Below are 18,185 nucleotides of genomic sequence, written 5' to 3'. Positions count from 1 at the left end.
TTGAAGTCTTTTCCCCAGCACCAGAGCAGACACTCACTCAGGAAAGTGGGATGATTCAGACTTTCCAAAGCATTTTTTAAATCACCTGTGTTTCCACTTCCTCTACCAGGAGCCTAGTTCAGGATTCACATTTATTCTCATATAGACTGTTGAGATGACTTCATTGTGGGATGACATGCTGTCACTCCCTGTTCAATGCAGCCTTTACACAACTGCTGGATTTGTCTTCCTCAATATTGGCTGTGGACAAGACATCACTTCTTCTTTATAATTGAAGTACAGTTGATTTACAGTGTTGTGTTAGTTTCGGGTGTACAGCAAATTAATTCAGTTTTCTATATATATACACACATATATATGTATGTACATATATATATTCTCTTCAGATTCTTTTCCATTATGGTTTATTACAAGGTATTGAATATAGTCCCTGTGGTATACAGTAGGACCTTGTTATTTATCTATTTTATATATAGTAGTATATATATTTTAATCCCAAATTCTTAATTTATCCCTCCCCTTCATCTCTCCCTCTTGGTAACCATAAGTTTATTTTCTATATCTGTGAGTCTATTCCTATTTATAAATAAGTTTATTTGTATCACATTTTAGTTTTCACATATGAGTGATATCAAGCAGTATTTGTCTTTGTCTAACTTGCTTCCCTTGGAAAAGACCCTGATGCTGGGAGGGATTGGGGGAAGGAGGAGAAGGGGACGACAGAGGATGAGATGGCTGGATGGCATCACTGACTCAATAGACATGAGTTTGAGTAAACTCCAGGAGTTGGTGATGGACAGGGAGGCCTGGCATGCTGCGATTCATGGGGTCGCAAAGAGTCGGACACGACTAAGTGACTGAACTGAACTAAACTGAACTGAACTTGCTTCCCTTAGTATGATAATCTCTAGGCCCTGTAATGGAGAAGACAATGGCACCCACTCCAGTACTCTTGCCTGGAAAATCCCATGGATGGAGGAGCCTGGTAGGCTGCAGTCCGTGGGGTCGCTGAGAGTTGGACACGACTCAGTGACTTCACTTTCACTTTTCACTTTCATGCATTGGAGAAGGAAATGGCAACCCACTCCAGTGTTCTTGCCTGGAGAATCCCAGGGATGACAGCGCCTAGTGGGCTGCTGTCTATGGGGTCGCACAGAGTCGGACACAACTGAAGTGACTCAGCAGCAGCAGGCCCTGTAAGTGGTGTTATTTTGTCCTTTTTGTGGCTGAGGAATATCCCATTGTCTATAGGTACCACGTCTTCTTTATCCATTAATCTGTTGATGGGCATTTAGGTTGCTTCCATGTCTTGACTATTGTAAATAGGACTGCAGTGAAAACCGGAGTGCATGTATCTTTTCAAATTCGAGTTTCTGTCTTTTCCAGATCTGTACTCAGAGGATTGCAAGGATCATATGGTAATTCTAGTTTTAGTTTCTGAAGGAACCTCCATATTATTCTCCATAGTGGCTGCACCAATTTACCTTCCCACCAACAGTGTAGGACGGTTCGCTTTTCTCCACACCCTCTTACGGCTTTGGACATCATTTCAGTGATAACTTCCTTTGTGTTATGTGTTACATTTGATCCAGTGATTTTCATGTGCATAATTAAATAAGAATTATTTAATTCTTACAAAATTCTAGACATTATGCACTATAAGATTATTTACTCCAGTTTACAAAGTAAAATGAAAACTAGAGAATACAGGTGAGTTTGCCCAAGGTCATTTAATGGTGTGGCAAGGCAAGGCCTGCAACCCATCTCCTGTGACTACAGGTGTTTCTGGTTATTTATTTAAATTCAGAGTATTCTAATATTCTTCATGAGGTAAGGTTGGCAGTCTCATCCTAAATTGTTATGGGAAATGCATTAAATTGTAGGATTTTATTTTAATTGCTTTTGAAGATAAGCACTAAGAACTACTGGCATTCCGAGAGAGTAGGGAGTTCTTTAAAAGGTTATACTACATGAAGACAACATAAGTATGAATGCTCTTTAAAATATATAGTTCCTGGTTTAATAATTATTTTTATTTTCTTCTTAAGTGTTAAGCAACATTAAATTAACTCGAATTAGAAGAGGGAATTAGTGAAGTATCTCCCACATGAGCTTAAGCAGAGACAACCATTTGGCTCTTCAGAGAGAACTGGAAATGTGATTTTCCTGCACACAGACTGTTCAGGAGGAAACACTTCCAGTTAAATGAACAGTTGAAGCTTATATCTTAAATAAATTAGAAATAATTGTTGCCTATTCAACATCTTCTATTCAGAATTCATTCAACATAAAAATGTCCTTTTTTTAAAAAAAATACCACAGATGGAATGGTTCAGTTCAGTTCAGTTCAGTCACTCTGTCGTGTCCAACTCTTTGTGACCCCATGAATCGCAGCATGCCAGGCCTCCCTGTCCATCACCAACTTCCGGAGTTCACGCAAACTCATGTCCATTGAGTCGGTCATGCCATCCAGCCGTCTCATCCTCTGTCATCCCCTTCTTCTCCTTCCCCTAATCCCTCCCAGCATCAGTCTTTTCCAATGAGTCAACTCTTCGCATGAGGTGGCCAAAGTGTTGGAGTTTCAGCTTCAGCATCAGTCCTTCCCATGGTTACCTCACTATAATATTAATTATTTCTTATCAGAACTGAATATTTAACCAGACTGCATCCTCCAGCTATTTTGGTGGATAAACTTGGGGCTAACATAATACTTTATCTCTTACATAGTACAGATTTTTAAAATTTATACTTTCAGGCAATTTTTTAAAGAATATCCACAATGGGAATTTGCTGTATGGCTCAGAAAACTCAGGGGCTCTGTATCAACCTAGAGGGGTGGGATGGGAGGGGAGATGGGAGGGAGGTTCAGGAGGGAGGGGATGTGTGTATATCTTATGGCTAATTCATGTTCAGGTTTGACAGAAAACAACAAAATTCTGCAAAGCACTTATCCTTCGATTAAAAAAGTAAATTAAAAAAAAGAATACCCATTGTGTGTGTGTTCTTTTATTTTTTATGTTTCTCCTACTTTTTTTCCTTTTTGTTTTGTTTTTTCTTTACTTTTTTAATAGAATGTCAGTTTTATGACAACTATGGCTATACCTCAATGTAGGAATTCATGAATTTTTTACAAAAATTCTTTCAATTGTCATAGAAAGTTTGAAGCCAGACAAAACAGACTATTTTATTTTCCCATAAAAGTTCATGTTTGTCTACTACATCATGTTCTCAGCAAACACCTTTTGAAAAACTTACTGAGAGGAGATTTTGGCTGTGAGCCCTTGGTCCTCATTAGAATGATCCATCCCACTGACACACCTGGTACCTGGTATCAGCAGCAAGTACAAAGGCCACACCCTGCACACCTATACTGGGTGCAGAGTCTGGAAAGGAATAATAAGGTGGGTTGTTGAGCCATAATTGCAGGTCACTGGGATTATCTGTGAATTCTCCACAGCCTCCAGCAGGTAGACTGTCATTGCTCTTTCCTAGGTCATAGTGACTTATCAACTTGAGGATCATCATATTCTCAAAGCCAAAAATTTTAAATATCCTGCCTTTTCTTGAAAGGTACTGTCATTTACTTTGTCTTAATAACCCTTTCCAATTTGATGGTTAATCTGATATGGCAGTATGTGAACATGCCAGCATCTGAAGAGTGAGTTAATTAAATACCCCTAAGAGCCTGGAAAATACTGATTTATTCATCAATCTCTTCTCAACTGGAGATGAAGCGAAACGAGGAAAGGGTCATCCCTTGTGTACAATTCTTCCCCAACCTAGAACACTTAACCTCATAGGAAGGAAGGGTTGATAGAGATGAGGCAAAGATGCAGAAAAGCCATGGAATTATATGCCTTTGGGCCGTTCATTCAAAAAATTATTTGGACTGGAAGCTTGAGGTTAGTAGATGCAAACCGTTGCATATAGAATAGATAAACAAGGTCCTACTGGAAAGCACAGAGAACTATATTCAATATTCTCAGATATACCATAATGGAAATGGGTATAAAAAAGAATGTACTGAATCACTTTGCTGTATAGTAGAAATTAAGTCACCTTTGTAAATTAACTATACTTTAATTTTTTAAAAAAGTTTTATTGAGCTTACTGGGTTCAGATGCTGGTAACCCAGAAAGAGACCAACCACAATTCCTCGGAAACTTCCCATTCTGGTCAGATCTGCATCATGATTTTATACCCAGATTAGCAAGTATCTGTTCCAAATAAAATACCATATCACATATTGGGGGCCATTCTAACAACTGACAATTCCATTTCTCTTACTTAGACATTTAATGCTCTGTGTGTGTGTGGGTGTTAGTCGCTCAGTCGTGTTCAACTCTGCAACCCCCTGGAGTGTAGCTCCCCAGGCTCCTCTGTCCATGGGATTCTCCAGGCAAGAATACTGGAGTGGGTTGCTATTGCCTTCTCCAATGCTCTATATGTTGAGTACCAAAAGAGTTTGCATGGGCCTTAGGGATTTTTGGGGGGTCGGGTGGGGGGTAAGGTTGAAATATAATTGATTTAAAATGTTGTGTTAGTTTCAGATGTACAACAAAGTGATAGTTACTTGTTTTTTTCTGTCTGATTTCATGAGCCCTAGTTTTGACATTAGTAAAATCTAAAGATGGGACTAAATTCCTTTCTTAGATAGTTGAAAGAATTTTTTGAGCATACTCTGCTTTTTACTTAGGTTTTGGAGAAGCCATCTGAAATAAATTTGACTTTCACCCTTTAAAGAGTTCCGAAGCAAACTCCTATTGTTAGACTTACCATGTTCATTTTGGTTAACGGGACTGTTGAAAAATTGAGTTTGTAACAAATTCTTCTAAAAAGCAATTTCTTACTCTGTCCACAAACCTTCTTGAGTGTGAGGTGTCACTGATTCCTTCCTGGTTTCCTTTCAGACGTCCTACTGGCACTGAAGAGGAATCCCTTGTGTTTGTCTGGTCAGAAGGAGCCCTTGAATTTATTGACGATGCTGACACTTTGAGGCCTTTCACACTCTATGAGTATCGGGTCAGAGCCTGTAACTCCAGGGGCTCTGTGGAGAGTCTGTGGTCGTCAGCACGGACTCTGGAAGCCCCACCTCAAGATTTCCCGGCACCTTGGGCTCAAGTCACCAGTGCCCATTCAGTTCTGCTGAACTGGACTGAGCCGGACTCTCCCAACGGCATCATCTTCCAGTATCGTGTGGTTTACCAACAGAAAACTGATGACCCGACCTTGAACTTCTCTGCTGTGCATGCTTTCACAGTGATGGTAAGAACTTTAGAAAAAAGAAAAAGAATAACAGGTACTTAGATTTTTTAAATTAATTTTTATTGAGGTGTACCTGCTTTACAATGTTCTGTTATTAATAGTTTCTACTATACAGCAAAGTGAATTAGCTATTGTTGTGGTTCAGTTGCTAAATCATGTCTGACTCTTTGCAACCCCATGAATTGTAGCTCACCAGGCTTCCCTATCCTTCACTGTCTCCTGGAGCTTTCTCAAACTTATGTCCATTGAGTTGGTGATGCTATCTAACCATCTCATCCTCTGATGTCCCCTTCTCCTTTTGCCTTCAGTCTTTCCCAGCATCAGGGTCTTTGCCAATGAGTTGGCTCTTCACATCAGGTGGCCAAAATATTAGAGCATCAGCTTCAGCATCAGTCCTTTCGGTGAATATTCAGGATTGATTTCCTTCAGGATTGGCTGTTTTGATCTCCTTGCTATCCAAGGACTATTAAGAGTCTTTTCCAGCACCACAATTCAAAAGTATCAATTCTTCAGTGCTCAGCCTTCTTTATGGTCCAGCTAGACATATACATATATCCCCTCTTTTTTGGATTTCCTTTCTCATTTAGGTCACCACAGAGCGTGGAGTAGAGTTCCCTGTGTTATAAAGTAGGTTCTTGTTTGTTATCTATTTTTTCCCTTTGGTTATCTATTTTATGCATAGCATCAATAGTGTATATATGACAATCCCAATCTCCCGATTCCTCCTGTCACCCCTCCCTTCACCCTTGGTATCCATATGCTTGATCTCTATGTCTGTGTCTCAATATCTGCTTTGCAAATTAGATCACCTGTACTATTTTCCTAGATTCCACATATTTGCATTAATATATGTTTCTCTCTTTCTGACTTCATTCTGTATGACAGTCTCTATGTCTATCCATGGCTGTACGTTTAACCCAATTTTGTTCCTTTTTATGGCTGAAATATTCCATTGTGTATAAGAACAGGTACTTATATGGTTAATATGTTGACATTAATTTTCTTAGCTGGCTTATCATTTTTCTTTACTTGATGCTCAAATATATGGGAATTTTTAAGTGCAAAAGTTACAAAGTAGTCATGGGGACAAGATACTGAACTAAGTATAGGAGATACTGGAGACCAGTGTTCAGATCATAGTTAATCTGTGTTACTGCCAAAAAAATAACTGATCTCTCTTTGCATGACTTTCAGACCCATTGAATAGAAGTATTAAATGTTTCCCTCTGCACCTCACAGGGATGAAGTTCAGATAAAATTAGACATGTCACATATGTAAATATGGTATTATTGACTCTTTGAGGAAAAAGAAAATTTAATTTCTAGATATACCTATCTAGATAAATAGATATAGTTATACATATACGTCACATGCACTATAACTTAATGGTGATTTTTCAGGGTTGGCCTCCTCTGGCCCGTACCACCACTTAATTCAATTTACCTTCTATCTCCTGAGAGCTTTCTTTGTACCTGGCATAGCCTTATGTTCTATAGGAGATACAAAAAACAGGATGGTCCTTCTCTCAGGGAGCTTTCTCTCTTATAATATTGCAGAGATGAGAACTGAACACTAAAAAGTAAGCGAAGTAGTGGGTAACAGCCCATAATATTCACCATGCTAGGATTCAGATCCCAAACCCCACCACCTACTGGCCACAAGCCACAACCCATGAAAAAATCATACATCAAAAGTGTTAAACAAGAAATGCTCTGGAAAGTTTGTAAATGTGATTCTATTTGTATAAAATTTTCTAGAATATTGTAAGTATAGAGAGGAGATATATTGGGACAAGGAACTTCTCTGCCCTTATCAATAAGGCTACCTGTAGGGAGAGGAGACAGTTTTACATTTTGCTTCATGTAATTCTCTATTTTTTTATTTTTTCTAATGACTATTTATTATTATTTTATTTAAAAAATTTAATTGTAGTAAAGATCTGTAAAACCCCAAATTAATCAAATTATGTCTCATAGATATTAGTTGGCAGCCCTGACTCTCCCCAGCATTGAGCAGAATGATGGGCAGGTAGCAGATATTAACAAAATAGGAAAGACTGAAAGATATGCTCTGCGAGGTCGGCAGGAAACCCTAAGACTGAAGGGGTTCCATGGGACAGATGAAACAGTGTGGTCTTGGGAGTGAAATACACATGGTTTTCAAAATGTGCGATGACTGTCCTAAATATGAAAACCCCTCACAAGGAAGAAAAACTGGACAACACAAAGCATCATTTTCAAAGGCCGGATCATTTTCTATGTTTCCGGTTTTGGAAGCCCAATTTACATAAAGGTTATCTTATAAGAGGATACCCAAAATACCTAAATAAGGTGAGGCAAACATATTTTAATGAAACTCTGGAAGAATCTTCATAAATGAATAGAATGTAATATTTTCTCACTATCCAATGTTCAAATTTCTCATATGACTAAGAAATAAGCAATGTATTAATTAAAGAAATCTTCCTTTTTAACTTAACTTTTGTTTTATATTGAAATATAGATGATTTACAATGTTGTGTTAGTCTCAGGTGGGCAGCATAGTGATTCAGTCCTGCATTTCATATATCCATTTTTTCCCATGTAAGTAATTGCAGAATGTTGAGTAGAGTTCCTGTGCTATACAGTAGGTCCTGTTGACTATCAGCAAGGCTTTATATTTTACATATAGTTTGAATATGTTAATCCCAGGCTCCTAATTTACCCCTGCTCCCCTACATTTCATCTTTGGTAACCATAAATTTGTTCTGTGAGTCTGTGAGTCTGTTTGTGTTTTGCAAATAAGGTCATTTGTATCTCTTTTTTTATATTCCACATATAAGTGGAATACATTTCCACACATTTGTCTTTCTCTGACTTCACTTAGAAACTTGATCTCTAAGTCCATCTACGTTGTGGCAAATGTCATTCTCTCATGTTTTTATGGCTGAGTAATAGTCCCTTGTATATTGTACCAAATCTTCTATATCCTTTCCTCTGTCAAAGGACATTTAGGTTGCTTCTGTGTCTTGGATATTGTAAATAGTACTGCAATGGATATTGGGGTGCTTGTGTCTTTCCAAATTAGAAAACTCGAATGCCCAGGAATGGGATTGCTGGACCATATGGTAGTTTTATTTTTCGTTTTACAAGGAACCTCCATACTGTTCTCCCTAGTGGTTGTACCAGTTTATATACCCATGAGCAGTATAAAAAGGTTCCCTTTCTCCACATTCTCTCCAGCATATATTGTTTATAGAATGTTTGATGATGGCCACTCAGACTGGTGTGAGCTGACACTAATTTTTATTTGCATATCTCTAATAATTATCAGTGTTGAGCATCTCTTATACACCTCTTGGCCATTTGTATGTCTTCTTTGGAGAAATGTCTATTTAGATATTCTGCCCATTTTTTGATTAGGTTGTTTATTTTTTTATATAGAGCTGCATGAGCTGTTTCTAAATTTTGGAGTTTAATCCCTTTGTCAGTCACTTCATTTGCAAATATTTTCTCCCATTCTGTGGGTTCGCTTTTCACTTTGTTTAGGGTTTCCTTTGCTGTGTAAAAGCTTGTAAGTTTGATTTGGTCCCATTTCTTTTTGTTTTTATTTTCATTACTCAAGGAGGTGGATCCAAAAAGATTTTGCTGAAATTTATATCAGAAAGAAATCTTCACTTATATTTAGAGTTAAGAATTTATTTTTTGTTTGACACTTAATTTATATATCATCGAAGTCTTTTATATTACATTTAACAGTGCTGTCATTATAAGATTAGAGGCAACATTCTTAAGCGTAGACGTTCTCTTTTAGTTATGTGATGCATGGGGAAATTTATCGCCCACCATACCCTTGTATTCATGTCCTCAACTTCCACCCTGAAAGAATACTGAAAAATCCTTGACAGGAGCTTTCTGAATGAGATATCTTAATTTAAATATATTTTATTGACAGCATCAATATATCAATTATTAAACTCTTAATCTTTTAAATATGGCTTTCACAGATATGAGCCTAAACATTTAATCTCTGAGAAAGTTCTACTGAATTCCAACATGACTTAGCCTCTAAGTCGTTCCTCCACATTGTTGTTTGTTTATTTGCTCGTCATGTCCGACTCTTTGCAACCCCATGGACTGCAGCCCGCCAGTCTCCTTTGATTGTGGGTTTTCCCAGGCAAGAATACTGGAGTGGGATTCCATTCCCTTCTCCAGTGGATCTTCCCGATCCAGGGATTGAACCCACTTCTCCTGCATCTCCTGTATTGGCAGGCGGATTCTTTACCACTGAGCTACCTGGGAAGCCCTCATCCCTTCATATCCAGTTTCATTTTACAGCACAATACTCAAAGTATTCAATGAACTATGTTCTTTATTTAATCTGTTTGGCTCTGTTTTTATCATGCTAAAAAGTTCCTTCAAAAGAGGAAGGTTTATAGCCTCAAGCTTTAAGTCTTGCATGTCTCTTGGTATATGGGCCTTCCCCAACATTCATCTACCAGACCAATATTGTTTTATTCCTCCATGTTTCTAAAGGTTAATCTTTGCAGTGTTAAAAATAAGAGCCAGAATAATTGAGAAACAGTATTTCTGCATTCTGCTTTTGAGTGTATGTATGTGTGTGTGTGTTCAAAGTGGTCCTCCAAAATCTGGATCTTTGTCCCTGAATATCCCAAGAGGAAATTTCATTAGAGTCATCAAGAAAAGTCCCATTTGAACTTGTTAGCAATCAAGGGCATATTCCACAAAGCAATCAGGCTCAAGTAATTACATTATGGTCATTAGACCAAGTTTCCATGACTCTTTATGGACTGACATCTTTGAAAGAAGTAATCAGGAAAACAGACTATTGTCTTTGAGTTTCATCCATTCCTATGTCCCCAAGAGAACATTGTTTAAAGATACCTAAAGAAGGAGATTCTAGAGGTTCTTCTTTCCAAGTCCTCATTATCAGAGAAGAATGTTCCTTTTAGCCTATCCAAATCCCTCCTCCTATATTTGAGGTTCATCTCTTCCTATTCAAAATACATTACTTCTTTCTATACTAGTATATTGGACCCTCAGGGTCAAGAACATGCTATTGACCATTCAATCCAATTTGGCAAATAGTCATTGAGTACTCCATTCAGTTTGCCAATACTCTGTACTACCTTCTACTGTATGAGAGAAGTCTGTCATGCAGCTGGGCTATTGGGCAGAGACTCTGAGGGAAGAGAGTAGTCAAGTCTGAGACACAGATTTTTTACTACTAGGCATTTCAGGCTTATAAGTTTGTTTGCTTCTGAGTTTCTGCTGCTCATGTGTTGATGTTGTTTTTCAATTGCTAAGTCATATCCAACTCTTTGAGACCCCATGGACTGTAGCATGCCAGCCTCCTCTGCCCTCCACAGTCTCCCCTGCGTTGGCTCAAATTCATGTCGTTTGAGTCAGTGACGCTATCTAACCATCTCATACTCTGCCCTCTCCTTCTCCTTTTGCCTTCAACCTAAGCATCAGGGTCTTTCCCAATAAATCAGCTCTTCACATCAAGTGGCCAAAGTATTGGAGCTTCAGCTCAGCATCAGTCCTTCCAAAGAATATTCAGAATCGATTTCTTTAGGATTGACTGGTTTCATCTCCTTGCAGTCCAAGGGACTCTTAAAAGAGTCTTCTCCAGCACCATAGTTCGAAAGCATCAAATCTTCAGTGCTTAGCCTTCTTTATGATCCAGTTCTCCCATCCATACATGACTGCTGGAAAAATCATAGCTTTGACTACTTGGACCTTTGTCAGCAAAGTGATATCTCTGATTTTTAATATGTTATCTAGGTTTGTCATAGCTTTCCTTCCAAGGAGCAAGTGTCTTTTAATTTCATGGCTGCAGTCACCATCCACAGTGATTCTGGAGCCCAGGAAAATAGAATCTTGCAGTGCTTCCACATTTTCCTCTTTCTATTTGCTGTGAAGTGATGGGACTGGATGCCATGATCTTAGTTTTTTGAATGTTGAGTTTCAAGTCAGCTTTTTCTCTCCCCTCTTTTACCTTCATTAAGAAGCTCTTTAGTTCCTCTTCACTTTCTGCTGTTAGAGTGATATCATCTGCATATCTGAGGTTGTTAATATTTCTTCCATCTCTCTTGATTCCAGCTTGTGAATCCATCCATCCTGCCCAGCATTTTGCATGATGTACTTTGCATATAAGTTAAATAAGCAGGGTGATAATATATAGCCTTAATGTACTCCTTTCTCAATTCTGAACTAGTCCATTGTTCCCTATTCAGTTCTAACTGTTGCTTTTTGACCTGCATACAAGTTCCTCAGGAGACAGGTGAAAGAATTTTCCAAAGTTTGTTGTGATCCATACAGTTAATGTAGTCAATGAAACAGAAGTATATATTTTTTCTGGAACTCCTTTGCTTTCTCCATGATCCAATAAATGTTGACAATTTGATCTCTGGTTCCTCTGCCTTTTCCAAACCTAGGTTGTACATCTGGAAATTCTCAGTTCACAAACTGCTGAAACATAGCTGGAAGGATTTTGCACATAACCTTGCTAGCATATGAAATGAGTGTAATTGTGTGGCAATTCTTTGGCATTGCCTTTATTTGGGATTTGAATGAAAACTGGCCTTTTTCAGTCCTGTGGCCACTGCTGAGTTTTCCAGATTTGCTGATATATTGAGTGCAACACTTTCATAGCATCATCTTTTATGATTTGAAATAGTTCAGCTAGAATTCCATCACCTCCAATAGCTTTATTCATAGTAATGCTTCCTAAGGCCCACTTGACTTCACACTCCAGGATGTCTGGTTCTAGGTGAGTGACCACACCATCATGGTTATCAAGGTCATTAAGACTTTTCTTGTATAGTTCTTCTGTGTGTTCTTGCCACTTCTTAGTTTTCTGCTTCTGTTAGGTCCTTACCATTTCTGTGGTGATTTACTTTTAAAGCTCTCTATAGCCTTCCTGGCTCTACTCACTGTTTTTCCAATTCCTACATCAACTAAATGTCTTTACTGCCTCTTTCCATTTCTGTGCCTCTCCTAGGATATTTTCCAACTTTTTGTTTCATTGACAGCTGTGGCTGAAATACACCAGAGCAAAGGAACTACATTGTCAATTTGTGAGATGCAGAATCCATCCCCACCGTCCAGGATTGCAATCCAGTTCCCAGGCTTGCAAGAGGTGTCACTAATGCCTCTCTTGTTCCTCTTGGGATCCCATCCCCCCAACGAGAAGTCACCAATAAATTGTGTGTAGAGTCGTGCCATCACTACCTTGTCCCAGAGTCCCCCCAGAGCTGTTTATAGACAGGTGGACGTAGCTGGGAGAGCCTCATAAAACAGGTGCAATGAATGCATGAGTCCTCCTGATGGTGGCAGTGGATGGAGAACTGGCAGTGGGGGCCCTCCATGGGGGTGGAGAGCATATGTGTTGGCAGGAGCAGCAGCAGCAGAGGCAGCAGGAGAGACGAAATGGAAAGAGTATGGCTTTTAATGTATCACCGGCTTCTCTCCTAATCACATGAAAAGTTTCATCTCTGGACCTACAGAGATTCTCCTAAGGGGAAGAGAGAGATATCTAGTTCCTCAGGATCTCTTCAAACCAAGCCCCTCCTCTACTGAAAACCAGCTTTAGGTAGAAGTCCTTAAGCCCCCTCCCAATTAACTCGGTGATGAATTGTGTGGTGTCAGGAGAGAAACTGCATGTAGCCTTGCTTGGCACAGGAGAGTTCCATGGTGGTATTTTACAGGGAACACTCCTGGCGAGGTTGGCGGTACTGTTGCCACCATTCAGATGTGTTTGCTTTTTCTCCCTGGCACCTGCCATCACACTGGCAAAAATAACTTGGGACAGAAAGGCAAAAGTGGTTTACCTGTTAGTCTGTGCTGTCACTGTATCCCTGTTCACCCCACAGGGTTATAAAACATCAAGCCCAAATTAGACACTTGCCCAGTCCCCTGAAAGATAGATGGTCCCTCGCTCTGTACGTAGAATCAAGCATGCGGTGCTGAGGAGTAAGCGAATTATATGGGTCACTAAAAGTTGGCTTCCGATCTGGAAATAAAATCCAGAATTACAGACTCTAGTTTCTAGATTCTAATTGCCAAACTTCCTTGCCCAATGTCACAGAGGAAGTATTCAAAACGTCCCCATGTGGTTGTCGCAAATCTCTTTACCATTAAGTAGATATGTAAGGGGGAAAAAATGAGACTCTTTATAATCGCCATAAGATAGGGAGTTTGTGAATAAATCAATGATTTATTTTTAATCCCATTTTCATTTTGGCTTAGTCTAGTGTAAAATATTATTGCTCTTTACATATGATCTTGAATTAGTTGGAGCTCTTAAATTTGATTGTTCTTGGCATTTTTCCCCAGATCCACTGATAAGTCAAAAGAAATGCTTTGGGAAATACAGTTATCTAAAAAGACTACTTTGGTGACTGTTGTTCCAAAATCAAGAAAAAATAGTGATGAAAACAATAGCCATACATTCTGTGTCAGTTGGGACTTTCACATTATAGAATATGAGCAATAACATCATTCATTCTGAGACAAAATATGGCAGAGTAGATGTCACACAAAACAACGTGTTGGTGCAACCCATTTTTTATTGTAAAGAACTTTGTTTGCTTTCAACTGTTCATTTATTAGGCTTCTGTTATCTTTCTGCTTTTTTCTAATGCCCTACCCTAACCTACCCTAATACCTAACAAATCTACTTGCTCAGTATTATTGGGCATAAAAAAACATGTAAGTCTTGAACTTGTAACTAGTTCCTTGGAAGGGCCTTACTTATCTCCAATCACTTTATTCCACAAGCTGTATCAGGACCTCCTTCCTTGCTCATGAGAGCTCTAGAGCAAGTTCCATGGTTTTCCAGTCACTTTCAGTGACAAAGACCACCCAGTTTTGATAATCAAGACTCATTTGTATGCTAAAAAAATCCAGTCTAAATCCAGTCTAAAGCCTGACTTGTGTTAAGGCATCAACAGTGGGGAATAGAAGGCATGTCCATTTTTATTTCTTTTGTTCTTGTTGATTTCCTGAGGGTCATGGTAGAAAAGATAAAATGAAACTAAAAGAGGCAGAGCCTAATATTGTTCCGGTCCATCTACCATTGCCTTCAGATGTGTAAGTGTCTCATGGGATTTTTTTTTTTTAATGGGTTACATAGAGGTCTCCCATTGGAAATTCCATGCTTCACAGTTCCTGATGCAGGCAACACACTCCTTGGCAAATTGCTTGTACCCTTGTCCATTACTGCCCCCAAAGATCCACCCACAGCCTTCTACCTGTAGGTTTCCTCTCCCAAAATGTCAGCCAATATCAGGACCTAGCATGTTAGCGAAACTCATTCTTTTCTTGACATTCATAGGCTTATGGACAAGTTGTTCTATTTTAAAAGGAAAGTACAGCTGGTCCAGCACTATCTTCTCTACTTGCTTTACCACTGGGTGAGACCCAGCCAGCCTCAGAACTTGAGAATTCACTGAATGAGAAGCAGGTATCAGCTTCTGTGTTAGGACATGATCCCCAAATCCTGGGATCACATAACAATCTCAGAAGACCCTTCTTCACCCTGGTGGCTGCATAAAAATTACCCTATACATCTCTTTACCTCCATAGCCGGTCTCTTGAAGAGAGTGGAAGGTCCATCTTGCCTTTTTTGCAGGCACCCTCAATTTCTTCCTGATGTTCTCCAGGGCAGTGGTACCTTTTTGACATCAGGTACCAGTTTTGTGGAAGACAGTTTTCCCACAGACTGGCATGGGGGGAATGGCTTCAGGATGATTCAAGCACGTTACATTTATTGTGTACTTTATTTCTGTTATTATTATATCAGCTCCACCTCAGATCATCAGGCATTAGATCCTGGAGGCTGGGAACCCCTGATCTAGGATGTCCTTCATATGCCCGAGAGAGGAATGTGGAGCACTTCCCCTCCCTCTCTCAAATGGTAGAGAGATAACCTGGAGAAACTGCCCTACAGAATTCCTCTCTGAAACTTGCTTTTCATAAACCTGGATCTTCTCTTATATAAGTTGTCTTAAACAGATCTTCAGAGGGAAGATGAACTTGAAGATGTAAAGCTGATACTTTCTGTAAGTCGTGCAGACGTTTGCCTAGCACTTCCAGCAGAGCTGCATTGTTATTCAGTTGTTAAGTCATGTCCAGCTCTTCACAACCCCCTGGACTGCAGCACACCAGGCTTCCCTGTCCTTCAGGAGCTTGCTCAAACTTATGTCAAACATTGAGTCAGTGATGCCATCCAACCATCTCATCCTCCGTCACCCCTTCTCCTCCTGCCTTCAATCTTTCCCATCATCAGGGTCTTTTCCAGTGAGTCAGCTCTTCACATCAGATGTCCAAAATATTGGAGTTTCATTTTCAATATCACTCCTTCCAATGAATAATCAGGGTTGATTTCCTTTAGGATTGACTAATTTGGTATTCTCACTGTCCAAGGGACTCTCAAGAGTCTTCTCCAGCACCACAATTCAAAAGCATCAATTCTTTGCAACTCAGCCTTCTTTATGATTCAACTCTCACATCTGTACATGACTACTAGAAAAACCATAGCTTTGACTATATGGACCTTTGTCAGCTAAGTGATGTCTCTTCATTTTAATATGTTATCTAGGTTTGTCATAGCTTTTCTTCCAAGGAGCAAGCATCTTTAATTTCGTGGCTGCAGTCACTGTCCACATGGATCTTGGAGCCCAAGAAAATAAAATCTGTCACTGTTTCACCTTTTCCCCATCTATTTGCCATGGAGTGATGGGACCAGATGCCATGATCTTAGTTTTCTGAATGCTGAGTTTTAAGCCAGCTTTTTCACTCTCCTCTTTCACTTTCATCAAGAGGCTTTTTAGTTCCTCTTCACTTTCTTCCATAAGGGTGGTGTCATCTGCGTATCTGAGGTTATTGATATTTCTCCTGGCAATCTTGATTCCAGCTTGTGCTTCATCCAGCCCAGCATTTCACATGATGTACTCTACATATAAGTTAAATAAGCAGACTGACAATATGCAGCCTTGACATATTCCTTTCCCAATTTTGAACCAGTTCATTTTTCCATGTCCAGTTCTAACTGTTGCTTCCTCACCTGCATACAGGTTTCTCAGTAGGCAGGAGCTCCGTACTGACCACATACTTTCCTAAACTCTAGTCATTATTCTGCAGCACACCCTGTTACATAGCTAAATGGCTCCATCATCTTCCTAGTTGCTTCAGCCACACCATAAGTTGTGGGGCTTGAGTCCTCTACTTTACTTCCATATCCAATCTTTCACTAAGTTCTGTTGATTCTGCTTTCTACAGTATGTTGAATCTTCTGCTTGAAAGTCCCACAATGTCCACTTCTCTCCTCAAATGATCACACTGTTAAACTTCAAATGGATCCAGCGTCCTATTTAATTGTCAAGTTTGAACTATAGTGTTACTTGCCTCACAGGACTGTCTAAAGGCTAAATAAATTAATGCATATGCAAAATACTTTAAGACTGAAAATGGCAATATAAATAGGCTATAAAACTTCAGATATCCTATTATTTTGAAATAACAGAGGCTTTAAAAAATGAGCAAATGTAGAAAATATTAGGTTTGGATAAAGCAACTATGTGAATTTTGTCATGACCGGAGAAACTATGTTCTGTCCTGTGTTCAGTCATGTTCAACTCTGTGACCCCATGGGTGACCCTTTGGACTCTAGCCTGTCAGACTCCTCTGTCCATGGAATTTTCCAGGCAAGAATATTGGAGTGTGTTGCCATTTCCTACTCCCGGGGATTTTCCAGACCCAGGAATCAAACCCAGGTCTCCTGCATGTCCTGCACTGGCAGGCAGATTCTGTACCTACTGAGCCACCTAAGAAGCCCCTTTGGGAAAACTTAGGTTGTGTTTCTTTTAAGCAGGCCTTACCTTGCAACAAAATGCTGAGCTTGCAAGTTTAAACATTTCCTCTTACCTTACAGTTAATTTCCAGGTAATATCTCAGATATTGGGCTAGACTCTATTTCCTTCCTAAGTTTCCCAAAGCGAGAATATGCTTTTCATCTCCCTGAGGTTTAGTCCTGACCCGTCTCCTCTCAGGACCATCAATATCTCACATTGGTCACCCTAAGAGTCCTCCTCAGGCCATTTCCACTCTAGATGCAGCTCTGTTTACCTGCCGTGACACTCACAGGACCCTACCCATTCCCTTAGAGCTGAGATCCTATCAGCAAAACATATGGTCTTCTGGACACACACACACACACACACACACACACACACACACACACTTCCCAAACACACACACACTTCCCAAATCATACAGATGCTGCCAGGTTGGCAGCCACCCACTTCACTTTTGCCATCAGTGTATGAGACATGGGTGGGAAGACTGTTTGCCCTTTAACTCAGGTATGTTGTTTTTTCCTGCTCTTTAACTGAATTATAAGGAAGCTCTATTTAGACACCAATATTTTCTCAGAGCCTTGTTAACAAACACTGTTTGATTCCATTTATTACCATATACTTAGGATAGTCAAATTCATAGAGTCAGAAAGTACATTGGTAGATGCCTGGGAAGGGGAGAAGGAATGGGGAGTTAGAGTTTAATGAGGAAAGAGTTTCGGTTTAAGAAGATAAAAATTCAGGAGATGGACAATGTGAGAACTTTCACAGTGTGGAAGTACCTAGTGCTGACCTGCATAGTTCCAGATGGTTAAAATAGTATGTTTTATATTATGTGACTTTTACCCCAAAAAATAAATAAATAAATACATAATATATGGATATATGGATATGCACACACACACACACACACACACACACACACACACACACACATATATGAAAGTAAAAGGAACTATCCCACACTCTAAACAGGCCCAGGCCGTAAATTCAGAATATACACTATTTAGCAGAGACAGCAAGCTGTAAATGGCAGTGAAGGGCAGAAGCTAATTGAAC

At 39.5% G+C, this 18,185-nt stretch overlaps 1 protein-coding gene across 1 annotated transcript in view; it reads left to right on the top strand.

Annotated features, from left to right (window-relative positions):
* Positions 1-18,185, top strand: part of USH2A (usherin) — a 939,490-nt gene that overhangs the window by 791,391 nt on the left and 129,914 nt on the right. Inside the window, exon 60 of the mRNA XM_069544562.1 lies at positions 4,911-5,265. Within this exon, the coding sequence (XP_069400663.1) occupies positions 4,911-5,265 (355 nt within the window). The remainder of the gene's footprint in view (positions 1-4,910; positions 5,266-18,185) is intronic.

This window comes from Ovis canadensis, chromosome 12 (genome assembly GCF_042477335.2).
Source record: "Ovis canadensis isolate MfBH-ARS-UI-01 breed Bighorn chromosome 12, ARS-UI_OviCan_v2, whole genome shotgun sequence".
In the NCBI taxonomy this organism is placed as follows: domain Eukaryota; kingdom Metazoa; phylum Chordata; class Mammalia; order Artiodactyla; family Bovidae; genus Ovis; species Ovis canadensis.
Note: the sequence above shows the minus strand (reverse complement) of the source record. Positions and strands in the feature narration are given on the sequence as shown.